At 53.1% G+C, this 13,200-nt stretch overlaps 1 protein-coding gene across 2 annotated transcripts in view; it reads left to right on the forward strand.

Moving 5' to 3' along the window:
• The first annotated feature begins 7,993 nt into the window (after positions 1 to 7,993).
• Positions 7,994 to 13,200, forward strand: part of KCNAB1 (potassium voltage-gated channel subfamily A regulatory beta subunit 1) — a 58,248-nt gene continuing 53,041 nt past the window's right edge. For both annotated transcript variants that reach the window (XM_062498945.1, XM_062498948.1), the window contains exon 1: positions 7,994 to 8,265. In XM_062498945.1, coding sequence (XP_062354929.1) covers positions 7,994 to 8,265 — 272 coding nt within the window. The remainder of the gene's footprint in view (positions 8,266 to 13,200) is intronic.

Consider the following 13,200-nt stretch of genomic DNA (forward strand, 5'->3'; position numbering starts at 1 on the left):
AATGGAGTAGTGGGTCCTGTTGAGTCGTGGAGTGGCTGTGTATGTTCTGTCCCTTTGTCCTGTGCTCCTGGGCTCTGCAGTGAGGGTGAGCATTGCTGGCCTCTCCTGGCACTGCCGTGTCCGTGTGTCTGTCCCTGCTGGGGCACAGCTGAGCTCCCAGCTCCTGCCCGTGCCTCCAAGTGCTCTGGGATGGCAGCAGGGCAATCCTGGCAGGGCAGGAGGGCAAACGTGGCAGTGCAGCAGGGAAAGCTGCAGCAGCAGCAGAGCTCCTGGCTCTGCCTCCTGCGTGGCCCCAGCGCTGTCCCTGTGCTTCCCTTCTACTTGAGGACAGTTGATTTTCCACACGTTTGCTCTGACAGGGTTTTTTTTGGGGTGTGTTGTGCTTAGCTCGATCTGTAAGATCATTCTAGGTGTTAGTGTGGAGTCCTGGCTCGGGGTGAGCCCCCCATGCCTGGAGCCCCTCCTGTCACTTGCGTTCTGCTGTTGGTAGTGAAGCAATAATTTGAGATGGTTACTGGACAGGAGCTTTCTGATGTTTTGAGGCAAAGCCATTTCCATTCACCTGAGATTGCTGCCCTGTGCAGGAACAGCTGGATTCTCACCTGAGCAGGTTGCTGGGTGCCTGCTGGTTGCCCCCACTGGGGCAACTGGAATGTGATCCAGGCTCATCCTTCTTAGCCCTGGTTTTTCAACTTAAGCAGCTGTGTTTTGTTCAGCTGTGAGATCACTGTAATATTATGGGGTAAAATACTTGGTTTAAACTGTTCAGTAACATGGAATATTTCATGGCTGTAGCTCCTCTCTGCCCTTGCCTGGATTTGTGAACTGGAATAATACTGAAAGTGTTTGTTCTGTATTTTTGGTCGCACGCGTTTTCCTGTTCTTACATTCCCTGCCTACACGTTATGGAAATTTGGCTTGGAAATTTCTGCTCCTAGGAAATGGCCAGCTGGTGTAAATGTATTTTTTTTTTTTTTTTTTGCCTGTGTCACTGAGGGGTGTTTTGCACGAGGGGCAGGGGGTGTCCCAGCTGTGCTCCCAGGGCTGCTGGGGCCACAGGACTGCAGGAATTGGGGCCAGGGGCTCTGCCTCCCCTCCCCAGCCCTGCTCCAGGAGGGCTTTGCAGCTTGGGCAAGTTGAGCTGGTGTGGGCAAATCCAGCTGAACTGATAACTCAGTCACCTCCTTTTCAAAGGGGGCTGGTGATTTGCACCCACACCTGTCATAACCTCTTTGAGCTTCAGTGCTGTCTGTGATTATCGATTCCTTTGCTGCAGGATGGGGACCTGTGGTTGTTAAACCCTGTTCATGGGTGTTTGTTGGGGCAGCACCTGTCCTGCCAGGTAAAAGCTGACCTCAAAGAGAGCTCCCCAGTGAAGTTCCACTGCATTTAGGAACGGTCAGGAAAGGCTGAGGGCAGCTGCTGTCATTTCTGGGTGCTATCTCACTCAGAAGGGGGCAGAGACAAGAGCTGAATCTCTGGTGAGATGCAAAACCCCCTCAGTTCTCACAGCAACAGGCTCGTCCTTGTGGCTGCCACGGCTGTGTTGCCTTGACAGCAAACAAGCAAAGCTGAAAGGATCACTAAAAATAATGCAAATAATGCAGAGAGCTCTGAAACCCAGCCCCTGATGGATTCTGCCCAGGCTGTCCCTGTGCAGCTGGAGCTTGTGCTGGGGTAAAACGAGCTCCCAGTGAGGGCTGGGAGGTGCTGCCCCTGGGACACCCCCCTGCAGCTCTCCTGGGCAGGAACCTTTTGTTCCCTGCATGCTGCACCCCAGGAAAAAAATCCTTGGAGTTGCACCCTAATTCTGGGCATGCCTGCTGTGCACTGTCACCATCCTTGAATCCCTGGGCTGCTTCCCTCTGGAGCTGGGCAGCACCTCCCTGCTCGTCTTTGAGTCAGAAAGTTGAATATTGAACATTTTAGGAGTAACCTATTGCACTATGAATCAAAATGTCTTATTGGAGTGGAGTGTGTGCCCCTCAGCCCCTGTCTGCCAGCTGTGCCATGTAGGGCTGTTCTTGGCAAGGTTGTGCTCATCCCAGCAGTTCTGGGTGGTTTTTGGAATCCCTGTGTACTGGACAGCCAAAGTGGAGAGAAACATCATACTCTGTTCACTTAAAAACCAGTTATATTTAGCACCTAGTTTACAAACTAATACCTGTAGCTGCCCTGTACAATGGTTCACCCGGAGTCTTCAGTAAAACATGTCAGCAATTAGAGGAATTTGTACTGGGGGCACTCCCCATCAGTCTCAATTTTTAACATTTTTCTGCTTGTGAAATGATAAAGTACTGTGAGCCTTAATTTTTACCCACAAATAAAAATATTATGTTTGAACTTTGGTGTGACTCTTTTTTGCTTAAGGGCTTATGTGTTTAAAACTATTATGAATAGGACAGTATTTTGGGTTAAACAAGCTGGTTTTTTATGGATGTAATTGATTTAAATATTTGCTCAAGAGCCCCTTTAAAGCTAGAATATTTCTCCTTTCCCAGAGTGGTTTGGGATACAGAGATAAATATAAAGCTGCTTGCAGGATTTCTTCCCCTTTTAAAATGTTATTTAGGGTGGGGGAAAAAAACGTTGTGGGTTAAATGAAGCTTTGGGGAGAGCCAAGTTTGAGTTGTGGGTTAATTAAGGAGTAGAGTGTCTGCTCCTTAGTGTCTCTGCCCTGGTGCCTCCTGTTGGGTTTCTGCCCAGGAATGATGTTCTGGAGCAGCTTTTATGCCCTGGGAAATGCTCCCCGTGCTCTTCTTGCGTAATTTGGTGACACTTTGGGCCAAGTGACCTGGGACAAGTCACTGACAAGGGCCCAGCTTCTCTGTCCACAGCTGGAGCTGGCCCAGCTGTCGGGATCCCCGCGTGGGAAGGGAGGGAATGCTGCTCAGGACCTGGGGCTGCAGGAGGAATCTGATTTGGGGGGGGTTAGAGGAAAAGAGGTTTTCTGGATGAACAAGGAGTGATGCCCACCTGCTCCCGGGCAGAGCCTGGGGTGGATCAGGGCTGAAGGAAAACCTGAAATCCCAGGGGAGCTCAGCAGGCAGCTGTGGATGGTGGAGGGGAGCAGTGGGAATGGGGAGGAGCAGGGAGCCAGCCAGCACCACACACCCCCGGGCTGGGAGCTGGCTGAGTCAGGGCTGGGATTTGGGATGATCTCTGTGCTCTGCAGAGCTGGGGTTTATTTTTAGTCCCTGTGTGGTGCTGATTGCCATGGCAATGCCACAGCACAGCGGGCTCCAGGGGTGGGCACGGGGCTCCTGGCCATGGTTTGGGATGGAGTGACAGCTCCTGTCTGCTCCAGGGTGTGGGTTCAGCTCACTGGCACTCTCTGCCAGCCCCAGCTCTGGAAACCAAACACAATCCTCCAGGCACAGGAGGCTGGCCAGGATCCATTCTGAATGAAAAATCTGAATTCATCCTGGGAGCACTCACCTGCTCATGGCGTGGCCAGGAACCATTCCGAATTCATCCTGGGAGCACTCACTTGCTCAGCAGGGATCAACTGCTTGGCTACAGCAGCTCAGCCCTTGGTCTGAAATTCATGCAGCAAAGTAAAGACCACGCAGGTGGTTCTGCACCTTCTGGTCTGTTTGAGCAGGGCAGGGCTCATCAGGCTCGAAGGCCACCTCCAGCCCCTGCCCAGCACAGCCACGTGCCTCCAGAGAGCTCTGAGTGCCTGGATTCTCCTTGGCCTTGGAAAACTTTCCCCTTTCTCATCACGGGTTCCTTGATCACTTCTTGGTGCAACTCAGAGCAAGCCCAGAAGAGCAGCTCATGAGTGACCTCCCTGAACTCAGCCAAAAGGGAAAAAAGAGTTAATTAACACACACAGGAATTTTCCCCTTCACTTGGGTGTGCTGGGACTGGCCTTTGGCCCTACAATCACATCTAGAAATTATTGGATAAGATGAAAAGCTGGAGAGAGGCACTTCTACTTCACATTGAATTTCAGCAGATCGGCTCACTGAGGCTGCTGTGACCCTCTGCCCTTCAGGGAGGGAACTGGGAGCTCTCCCAGGGGCTGCTCTTGGGATTTGGGTGAAAAGGTGGATTCAATGATCTCAGAGACCTGTTAAAAGCTGCCTGGCTCCAGGATTCCAGGCTGTGGGAGCAGGTTTGCTGAGGCTGCCCAGGCACAGAGCTGCTGGCTGAGCAGAGTTCATGTGCTGCCAGAGCAGGGTGAACCACTTAAACCCAATTAAAGACCTTAATGATCTTTCCCTGATGGGCTTTCAATTACCTGGAGCAGAGGAGAGCTGGGAAGAACCTGAGCTCCATGGCTAATTGGATCAGGAGCTGGGAAGGGCTGTGCTCCTGTGGGACCAAACTCCTTTGTTTGCTTAGGGATCACTGACAGGAACATCCCAAATCAATCCCAAACCGGGGCAAGGCTTGTGGTGCTCTGCTTAGATCTCTCCAAATGGGACCTTCCAGGGCATGAACTCATTTGTCTGGTCTGTGTGTGCAGAGCTTTGGGGTGTGCAGGTGTGGAGCTGAGAAAATGTGGGAACAGATATTGGGATCTGCAGAGCAAGAGTGGATTTTGAGATCATTTTTAGAGAGGGTGAACTGTGAATGTGTTTTTGTGGAATTAGTGGAGAATTGCAAGATCTGTGTGTCCTGCATTCCTTTACTCTGAAACGAGGCACTGACAGGCTTGGAGAGCTGGGAATATTCCCCTGGAGAGGAGAAGGCTCCAGGGACACCTCAGAGCCCCTGGCAGGACCTAAAGGAGCTCCAGGAGAGCTGGAGAGGGACTGGGGACAAGGGATGGAGGGACAGGACACAGGGAATGGCTTCCACTGCCAGAGGGCAGGGATGGATGGGATACTGGGCAGGAATTCCTGGCTGGGCTGGAATTCCCAGAGCAGCTGTGGCTGCCCCTGGATCCCTGGCAGTGCCCAAGGCCAGGTTGGACATTGGGGCTGGAGCAGCCTGGGACAGTAGGAGGTGTCCCTGTGCCCATGGCAGGGTGGAATGGGATGGGATTTAAGGTCCCTCCAACCCAAACCATTCCTTCACTCTGTCAAAATAAATCTGTGGTGCAGAAAATCACAATGGGCCCCCTGTGTGTGACATTGTGGGGTCTCACTGGCCGCCACAGAGGTGTCAGTGGAACAGCACATCCTGCTGGAAAACCACTCAGGAGATTTTAAACCAGGTTTAAATGCCCCCCCCCCCCCCACCCCGTGTGCAGTGCATGAACTCATCCAGGCGACCTCCTGCTTCCCCGAGCAGAAAACAGCTGCTGCAGGGGGTTTAGAACCTTCTTTATTTACATCTGAAAGCAGGAGGTTTGGCTAAAAGGGTGCCTGAGCCGGAGGAAAAGTGGATTAATCCCCAGCTCTGATCCTGGGGGCTTCAGGCTGGGTGTTCCTGAAATGTTCTGCTTTAAAGCCAGTGGCACAAACAGCACTGGGGGGTTTTAGAGCTCTTTGAAGGCTATTCTGTCCCTCTGCACCCCTCGGTGCTCCCGGGCCCTCCCTCGGCTGCAGGAGCTGCGGATTGTGTTGGATTCCTGGATTCTGTAAATTCAGGGCACTGCCCTGGCACAGGGGCATTTACACGGGGGCACAGGAGATGGTTCCAACCCTGGGGACTGCACCTGGAATAAAAATCAGATTTTAGAAAGCGTTTTAAGATGAGACAGAGAAAGTTTCAAAACATGGTGTAATTTATTAATAAATATAAATTCTATAATGTTACGTAATTAGTACAATAATCAGTTATAATTCATAATGAGCTACAGGTAGAGAGCTCCTAAAGATGATTCTGTACATTTATACAGTGTACAGGCAAGTTAGAAATACATACATTATATTATACATTACTTTAACAGATGATTGCCTGGAAAAAGGAATAGAAAAGGAGTAGAAAAGGAGTAGAAAAGGAGTAGAAAAGGAGTACAGAAGGCAGGAGCCCCCAGCCCTGAGCAGTTTGTTGCTCCCTGGAGCATCAGCAGCAGGAGAGGTTTTGGGGATTTGGGTGGGTCCGTCCCCCCAGGAGCTGCCCCGAGGATCCCAGTATCAGTGTTTCACGGCAGCTTTGCTTTCAGGAGATCAATCGCCCTGCAATTTTTATAAGGCGAGCTGGCTCTCCTTACGTGCCAGGCTCTGGAGTGACCCGGACACCGAACGCTCCTGCCTGAATGAGCATCAGGGAACATCCAGGGACACAATGGCCCACGCCACAGGACAAATCGCCGGCAGCTGCTCTCCTTTAATTCACCTTCAAGGTGACTGATACCTCTCAGAGTCTTTGGGAACAGCGGGGTGTTCCTGTGGTCAAGAGAATGAGAGGCTGAGGAAGCACAATGTGCCTTTTATGCAGCTCTTTGAGAACTTTATTTGACTTTTAATAACCGAGTTCCACGTGGAAAGACCTGAAGGGTCTCAGGAGGCTTCAACTCATGAACGTGTAACATCAATATGTATTGCTTCACTGCTCAGGGTTGGTTTAAAGGCTTCTGGAGTTGCTGGAAACCTTTTCCTTTCTGGGAAGCACTTCAAAGTTTAAGGATAAACACGGGCACGGAACTAGAATGTTTTAACAGCTTAAAGTTCGAATAATTTTTCCAGAGTTTTGCAAAACTTCCAGCGAATGCTTTAGTGCCGTGTCTGCTGAATAGGTTGGATAGCACCAGTTCTTGTTGGAGGTAAATTTTGTAGGACTTACTTCAAAAGGTGGTGGAGCTGCTTTCTGGAAAAGCAACCAAAATTGAGATTTTTTTTTTTTTGTCCTGTAGCCCCTCTAGAAGCACAGTGAGCCCCTGACAGGCTCCCAGTACCCCTGGCCCAGCACTGGCTCTGGGGGATCCCAGAGCAGGGGGTGGTGAGAGCCCAGCTGGTCCCACCTGGATCAGAGGGGGCCAGGAGTGCCCGGACGGGAGGGATGGAGGAAAGTGGGGACCCAAACCCTCCTGGGAAGTGCTGGGGGGAGAGGCAGGGCCACGGGCACAGCCTGGAGCCAGGGAGCCTTGGGGTGGATGTTGGGAAGAGGCTGGGAGAGCCTCCAGCCTCGGGGATCTGCGAGGCTCGGGTGGGAAAACCATCCCGAGCAGGTGCCAGACCTGCTGAGAGTGGGACACGGCCCAGAGACCCCCGAGCTCCCTCTGCCTCATCGCAGGAATCCTTCCATCCACCCCCGGCCCCCGGAGACCCTGCAGGGCACGGGGGGTCACGGCTCTGCCTCGGGGTGGTTACAAGGCTTTTGAGGCAATGGCTTTCCAGCCCCGCTCTCCTAGAGGGGCTTTGCCCTGGCAGCTCTCTGGCACACGGCTGTGCCCGTGCTCCCAAAGTGGCCGCTGTGATTAGAGCTGTAATCTCTGTATCAGCTTTTACATTTCAGGCCGGAGAGGGGAATTAATGCGATTCCCGAGGCTGCCCTTCCATACATTTCCCAAACACCGTTTGCTCGGGAGCAGTTGGAACTTTTTTCTCATCCTAAGGGCGAACAAATCCCCAAATTCCTAGAGATCCCTCGGAGAATGGAAGCTCCTGCTGGATGGGGCGACCCGAGGAGCTGCAGCAGGAGTAGGAAGAGGAGGAGGAGGAGGAGGAGGAGGAGGAGGAGGAGGGAAGCGATGGGCACGGGGATGCTCCGGGACCGCTCCGTGCTGCAATTTGCCCGGGCCAGCCCACGTGGGCGAGGGTTCGCCCTCAAGGTGACACGTGTGACTTCACCTCGATGTTTACAGCGCTGGGGAGCCGGACTGGTTTTCCAGAAGCCTCCTGCCCCGTCCAAGGCCAGCTGTGCCCGGGTGCGATGTTTTTAAGGACCGTCCCCCACCCCGGCTGCGGGGCCGCTGGCACGCCGGAGCCGCTCCAGATGTTTCCATGAGAAGGTTGCAGCTCTTCTTTCTGGTTAAGCCCCGCAGACACGTCTCTAATTACAGCTTTGTGGCCGGCGTGAGGTTATAGAGGGAGAAGGAGCGCGCTGCAATCACTTCCAATGATTTGAGCGCTCCGGCACCGAGGCAGGACGCGGGATGCTGGCCGCACGCACGGGCACCGTGGGGGGAAAGAGCGCCGATGAGTCCCTGAAGCTGAGGAAGCAGTCGGTGCTGTCCCTGGGCAGCAGGGAGCGAGCCCTGAAGAGCTCGGCCGAGAGCAGCAAGGAGGGCAGGGCTCGGGCCGGGCAGCCCCAGCAGCGGGCACGGCGCCTGGCGCTGCTGCGGGAGCTGGAGATGAACTGGTACCTGCGGCTGTGCGAGCTGTCCCACGAGTACACCATCGCCTACACCACCGGCATGCCCCACAGGTACGTGCCTTGCTCGTCCCGGGCAGCACGCTGCTCTCCGGGAGTGCTGCTGGCAGGCAGGATCGAGATAATCGTGATAATAATAATAACAATAATAATAATCATAATAGCAGCAACAGCAACGCTAATAATCACAGCGACAGTAATGATAATACAAAGGTCTTTGGCTTTACGAATCAGATTTTTCTGGTTATTCGTGCTTTACAGAGCTGAATATCCTGCAGACTTGTCTCTTGGTTCCCGTAACTTCTCCAGCACAAGCTGCGCGTGGTTGTTGAGTCTTGTTTCTAATTTGCCCCAGTGGCTCTGTTTGAACAGAGTTCAGAAGTTGCTGCGGCGGACCAGGGACCGTGCGGGTGGCAGGAGGGTCCCTGTGCCCCCTCCCTGCGGGCAGCAGCCGGGGAAGGAGCCCCCGGCAGGGGAAACCCGCAGCCGCTGCATCTCTTATCCCATCGGGCTTAAATGTCGCAGCCTCCAGAATCTGATCTTGCTCCTTTAAAAAAATATAAGGGGATCTTGGTATTAGTGGAAATTAGAGTCTCTAATCTCCTGTGCGGAGTCAGACCCTCCCTGAAATGGGAACCTCAGCAAGAACTGCCCGCGGTGCTGCTGGTCCAGCCCGGGGAGCCGCACCCGGGAGCGCCTCGGGCAGCGCTGGGACCCCGGGGGAGGGGAGGGGAGGGGAAGGGAGGGGAGGGAAGGGCTCCTCCACCTCACCTTGGGGTTTTCCTTCACCTCACTTCGGGTTTTCCTTAATCTCACTTCGGGTTTTCCTTAATCTCACTTCGGGTTTTCCTTCACCTCCCTTGGGGTTTTCCTTCACCTCCCTTCGGTAGCAGCCAGGATTTCGGCTGGGAATTGGCCGAGATCTTTCCTAGTCCCAGGCAGGATGGGGATGCCTGCAGTGCCTGGCACAAACCGAGCTCTTGCAGATGTGCTTGGATAAGAAATGAATTAGAATGGCACGACAATAAAAATTAGGAGGGGGCAGATTCTGGGTACGGTGCCCACCAGGCTGTGGTTGGCACCCAGGGGCTCAAACAGCACCATAAAACCAAACTGCTGGGGAATAACTTCTGGGAGAACTAAGTTTCTAAAGATGCTGATCCACACAAACCCTGATCCTCCAAACCAGCAAAAGTCTTGTGTCCAAAAAACTCAGAGGAGCTTGCAGAAATATTTCTCAGTGGTGGATCACCTTGCATTATGGATGAGCAGGGAGCTGGAGCTGGAGCTGGCAGGAGGCAAAACCAAAGGCAGCTGCAGCAGAGATCACAGGTACAGCCTTGGAGTCACACTGAAGGGAGGAAACACGGGGCCCCAGGAGGGACAGCCCTGGGACAAGGCAGGGAGAGCCCTGGGACAGGACAGGGACAGCCCTGGACATGCTGCCCTCCCTTGAGATGCAAAGATCTGGGTTGAAATCCCCCCTGCACCCCCATGGGATCAGCACTGTGAGAACAGGACCCCCATCCTCAGGCAGGACCCTCCTGAGGACACCCAGGGCCACCCATGCCCTGATGTGACAGTCACACAACCAGAATAATGGGGTAATCCCACTGCTCCTGCCAAACTCCCCTCTGTGACATTGAATGATGAGCTTTTCAAATATGTTCTGGGGTTGGGATCAGTCTTTCTTTATCTGCTTTGAAAGATTTAAGGATTAGTTGAGTTCATGATACATCCATCACTTGATTATTTAACTTATTTTTCTAATGTATTTGGGGCTGAAATGGGGTGAGTTTTTAAAGCAGAAGAGTCCCAGACATCTGCCTCTGTGGCATGAACCAGACCTCGGCAGGATTGTTTGCTGTGGCCAGAAAAGGTCATTATGGCCCTCCTGGATGTTGCAGGGATGAAGACCATAAAAACTATTCTGGGATTGTTCAATGGTTGGATTGGGTTTGGAGCAACCTGTGATGGTGGAAGGTGCCCGTGCCACGGCAGGGGAGTTTGGAATAAGATGGGTTTTAAGGTCCCTTCCAGCCCAAGCTATTCTGTGTTGTCTGCAAACCAGAACCTTTTTGTTTGCTGTTTAGCAGTGGTGAAACCATTGTTAACATCACAATTTGATTCCTATTAATTGTCCTACCCCACGAGGCTGCAGATGCTGGGGAAGCTCCCAGACCAGGTAACCCCAGCCGCGAGAGATTGTTGTGACAAAACAAGATGTTCCAGTGAGCTGCAGAGGAGATGGCAGCAGAGTTCATGTGGCCAGCCCAGGGCCTGAAATACACCCTGTGAGAGTATTTGGTTTGTGTTTATTGGCCTTGGATTGAATCCCAAGCAAATATTTCTCATTATCTAAATATAAGACCTGAGAAATGGGGTCAGTGCTCTATTCCCACCAGCAGTCCTCATCCCTTGGAGTGCTGGGCCAGGAGAGGTCCCAGCAGATGAACGAGGTTGCTGATCTTGGCCAAAATCCATCCTGGGCATCAACCAGAAGGGGCTGGTTGCAATAACACGAAGAAAGTCTGGGAGAAAAACCGAGAAAAACCGAGAAAACCTGGGCAGCTCTGGGATCCTCACGGGGATGGCTCCAGGCTCTGCTCCCCGTGGGAGCTGCTGAGTCCCCAGCCCAGCCAGGTGGCCCCGGTGGCCACCATGCACCTGTACAAGCCAGCGTGCGCTGACATCCCCCCGCCCAAGCCCCGGGGCCGCCGGGCGGGCGAGGGCCCGCGGGCTCCCAGCCCTGCTGCTGGCTGGCCCGGGGCTCGCAGCCCCAGCAAGGAGAGGAAACAGCTGGAGAGGTTCCTGCAGCTGCACGGGCTGTGCCTGCAGGACAGCACCATGAGGTACAGGTACGTGCCTGTCACCTGGGGATGCTCCAGGGAGAGCTGGGCTGAGGGAGCAACCCGGGCACTCCTTAGGGTGGGTTGGCAGCAGCTTGGCCGCCTCGGTGAGTTCTTGAATTTTTCTGAGGCTCTGAGAGTTAGGGTGACTTGGGGCGAAGGTGGATGTGTGTGATCTGTTCTCTTAAAACTCTGAATTCGATCTTTCTTGATTTGATAATCACAGAACCATGGAATGGTTTGGGTTGGAAGGGTAAAAATCCATCTCATCCCACCCCCTGCCATGGGCAGGGACACCTTCCACTAGAACAGGCTGCTCCAAGTCCCATCCAACCTGGCCTTGAGCACGTCCTGGATGGGGAAAATCACTGAATTTTCCAGCTCAGATCCTGAACCCTGAGACCCTCACCCTCCTCATTGAGCAAATGGACCCGAGAGCCCAAAACCCTGGCTGGGTTCAGGCTGGGAAATGTGTGGGTTTTGGGTTAGAAAGGGTGTCCAAGGGAATGGGTGTCATCCATGCTGGGAGCTGGGACAGCCTGGGGACAGGGGCTGCTGGCTGGGGATGGCGGGTGAAGGGACACTGGCATTGCACTTTGCTTCCAAAGAGGTTCCCTTTAAAGGGATGACGTCCTCTATGGAAAGTCTACAAGTTCTCTCTGCTTCTAAGAAAAGCAAATTTTCTTTGAAACATTTGCTTTCCCAGGAGGTTTCCTTGCCTGTGGCTAGTTTGAGCTTAAAATTGAAATAAGATACCATGACTGCTATTTTTATGGATCCAGCACAGTCCCAGCTCTCACTGCTGGGTGGGGAAATTTGGTGACAATGTGCAGGGATGGGTGGGGCTGTGGAAGAGCATTTCTGGGGTCAGAACAGTGTCGGGAGAAATGCAAAGGGCTCTGTGCCACCGCGCTGCTGGGCCAGCTGGGCATCCTTGGAGCAAGCTGGGGTTGGAGAAAGGGAGCTGAGCACCCAGTGCTGGGGGGATGAAATGGGAGAGTGTCCCAGGAACACGGCTCAGCATCCCAGGAATGCTGTGCTCGGAGCAGAGCTGTGGCACGAGGAGTTCCTGGGCTGGCAGGAGCTCTGCTGTCCCCGAGCAAGATCCTCTCATTCACTGGGGCTCCTGATCTGCAAACACACCACCCTTTAATGAGAATTCCTTTGCTCCTTCTGATGATCCCACTCCCACGTTGCAGTTGTGTTTCAAAAGACTGGTGTCCTTTTCAGCACAGGAAAATCCCCATTTATCTTGTTTCTCTCTCATTTTACCCTTTCCACGGTGTTGGTCCATGCAGATATGATTTAAATCTTGTTCCCCCACTGAGGGGCACAGGTGCAGGTCCACAGTGTTCCCATGAAGGTTGTGATCCCCTGTCTGAAGTGTCCTGCCCAGATTGTCCTCCAAGAGCCCTGGTGCACGGACACACCCTGGCCTGGGACCCAGCCCAAAAGGCATCTCCCAGAAGTTGTCAGCAATGTTCATCTCTGTGTTCTGCTGCACCAAAACCTGCCCAGCCCGGGGGAGAACCCTGCAAAGAGCTTGGGGAGAAAAATTCTGTAGGGTTGAATAGCCCACCCCAAACCCAATGAAGAGGGAGTGTTAAAACCATAGAAAAACCTAATTAATGAGAGACTGTGGGACTGCTGTGGGGGCAGCTGGGGCTGCAGGAGCCCCCTGCACACCCCTTCAGCCACCTCTGCTGGCTTGGCAAGTGGAGTATCCCTCGCTGAGCAGAGCCACCAGTCATGGGGAAATAAAGCATGTGCTTAATTTCTGTTGAAGCTGATGGATTGCAACCTCTGCTCCATTTTAAGTGTGTACATTTTTCACAGCTGACAGAGGCAGCTGTAACTTACAGCGTTTTCCACAAATCCAGAGATTTCTCCTGTGGCAGAGGGGCTGGGCAGAGGGCTCTGCTGAGGGCAGGGATGTTCCAGCAGTTCCCACTGCTGCTTCCATGGGGTGTTTTCTCTTCCAGAAGTGCAGGGACTCTTCTCTCTGACTGTGAGCTTGGATATTTTCTCTTTCTTCTTCTGCCTCCTGGATGTTTCTTCAGCTCTCCATGGGTCCAGTGTAAAGCCAGCACAGTAGAAACCCCTTTTTTTTTAATTAAGATTTATTCAATTGCATGTGGGA

Source organism: Cinclus cinclus, chromosome 10 (assembly GCF_963662255.1).
Source record: "Cinclus cinclus chromosome 10, bCinCin1.1, whole genome shotgun sequence".
NCBI lineage: Eukaryota > Metazoa > Chordata > Aves > Passeriformes > Cinclidae > Cinclus > Cinclus cinclus.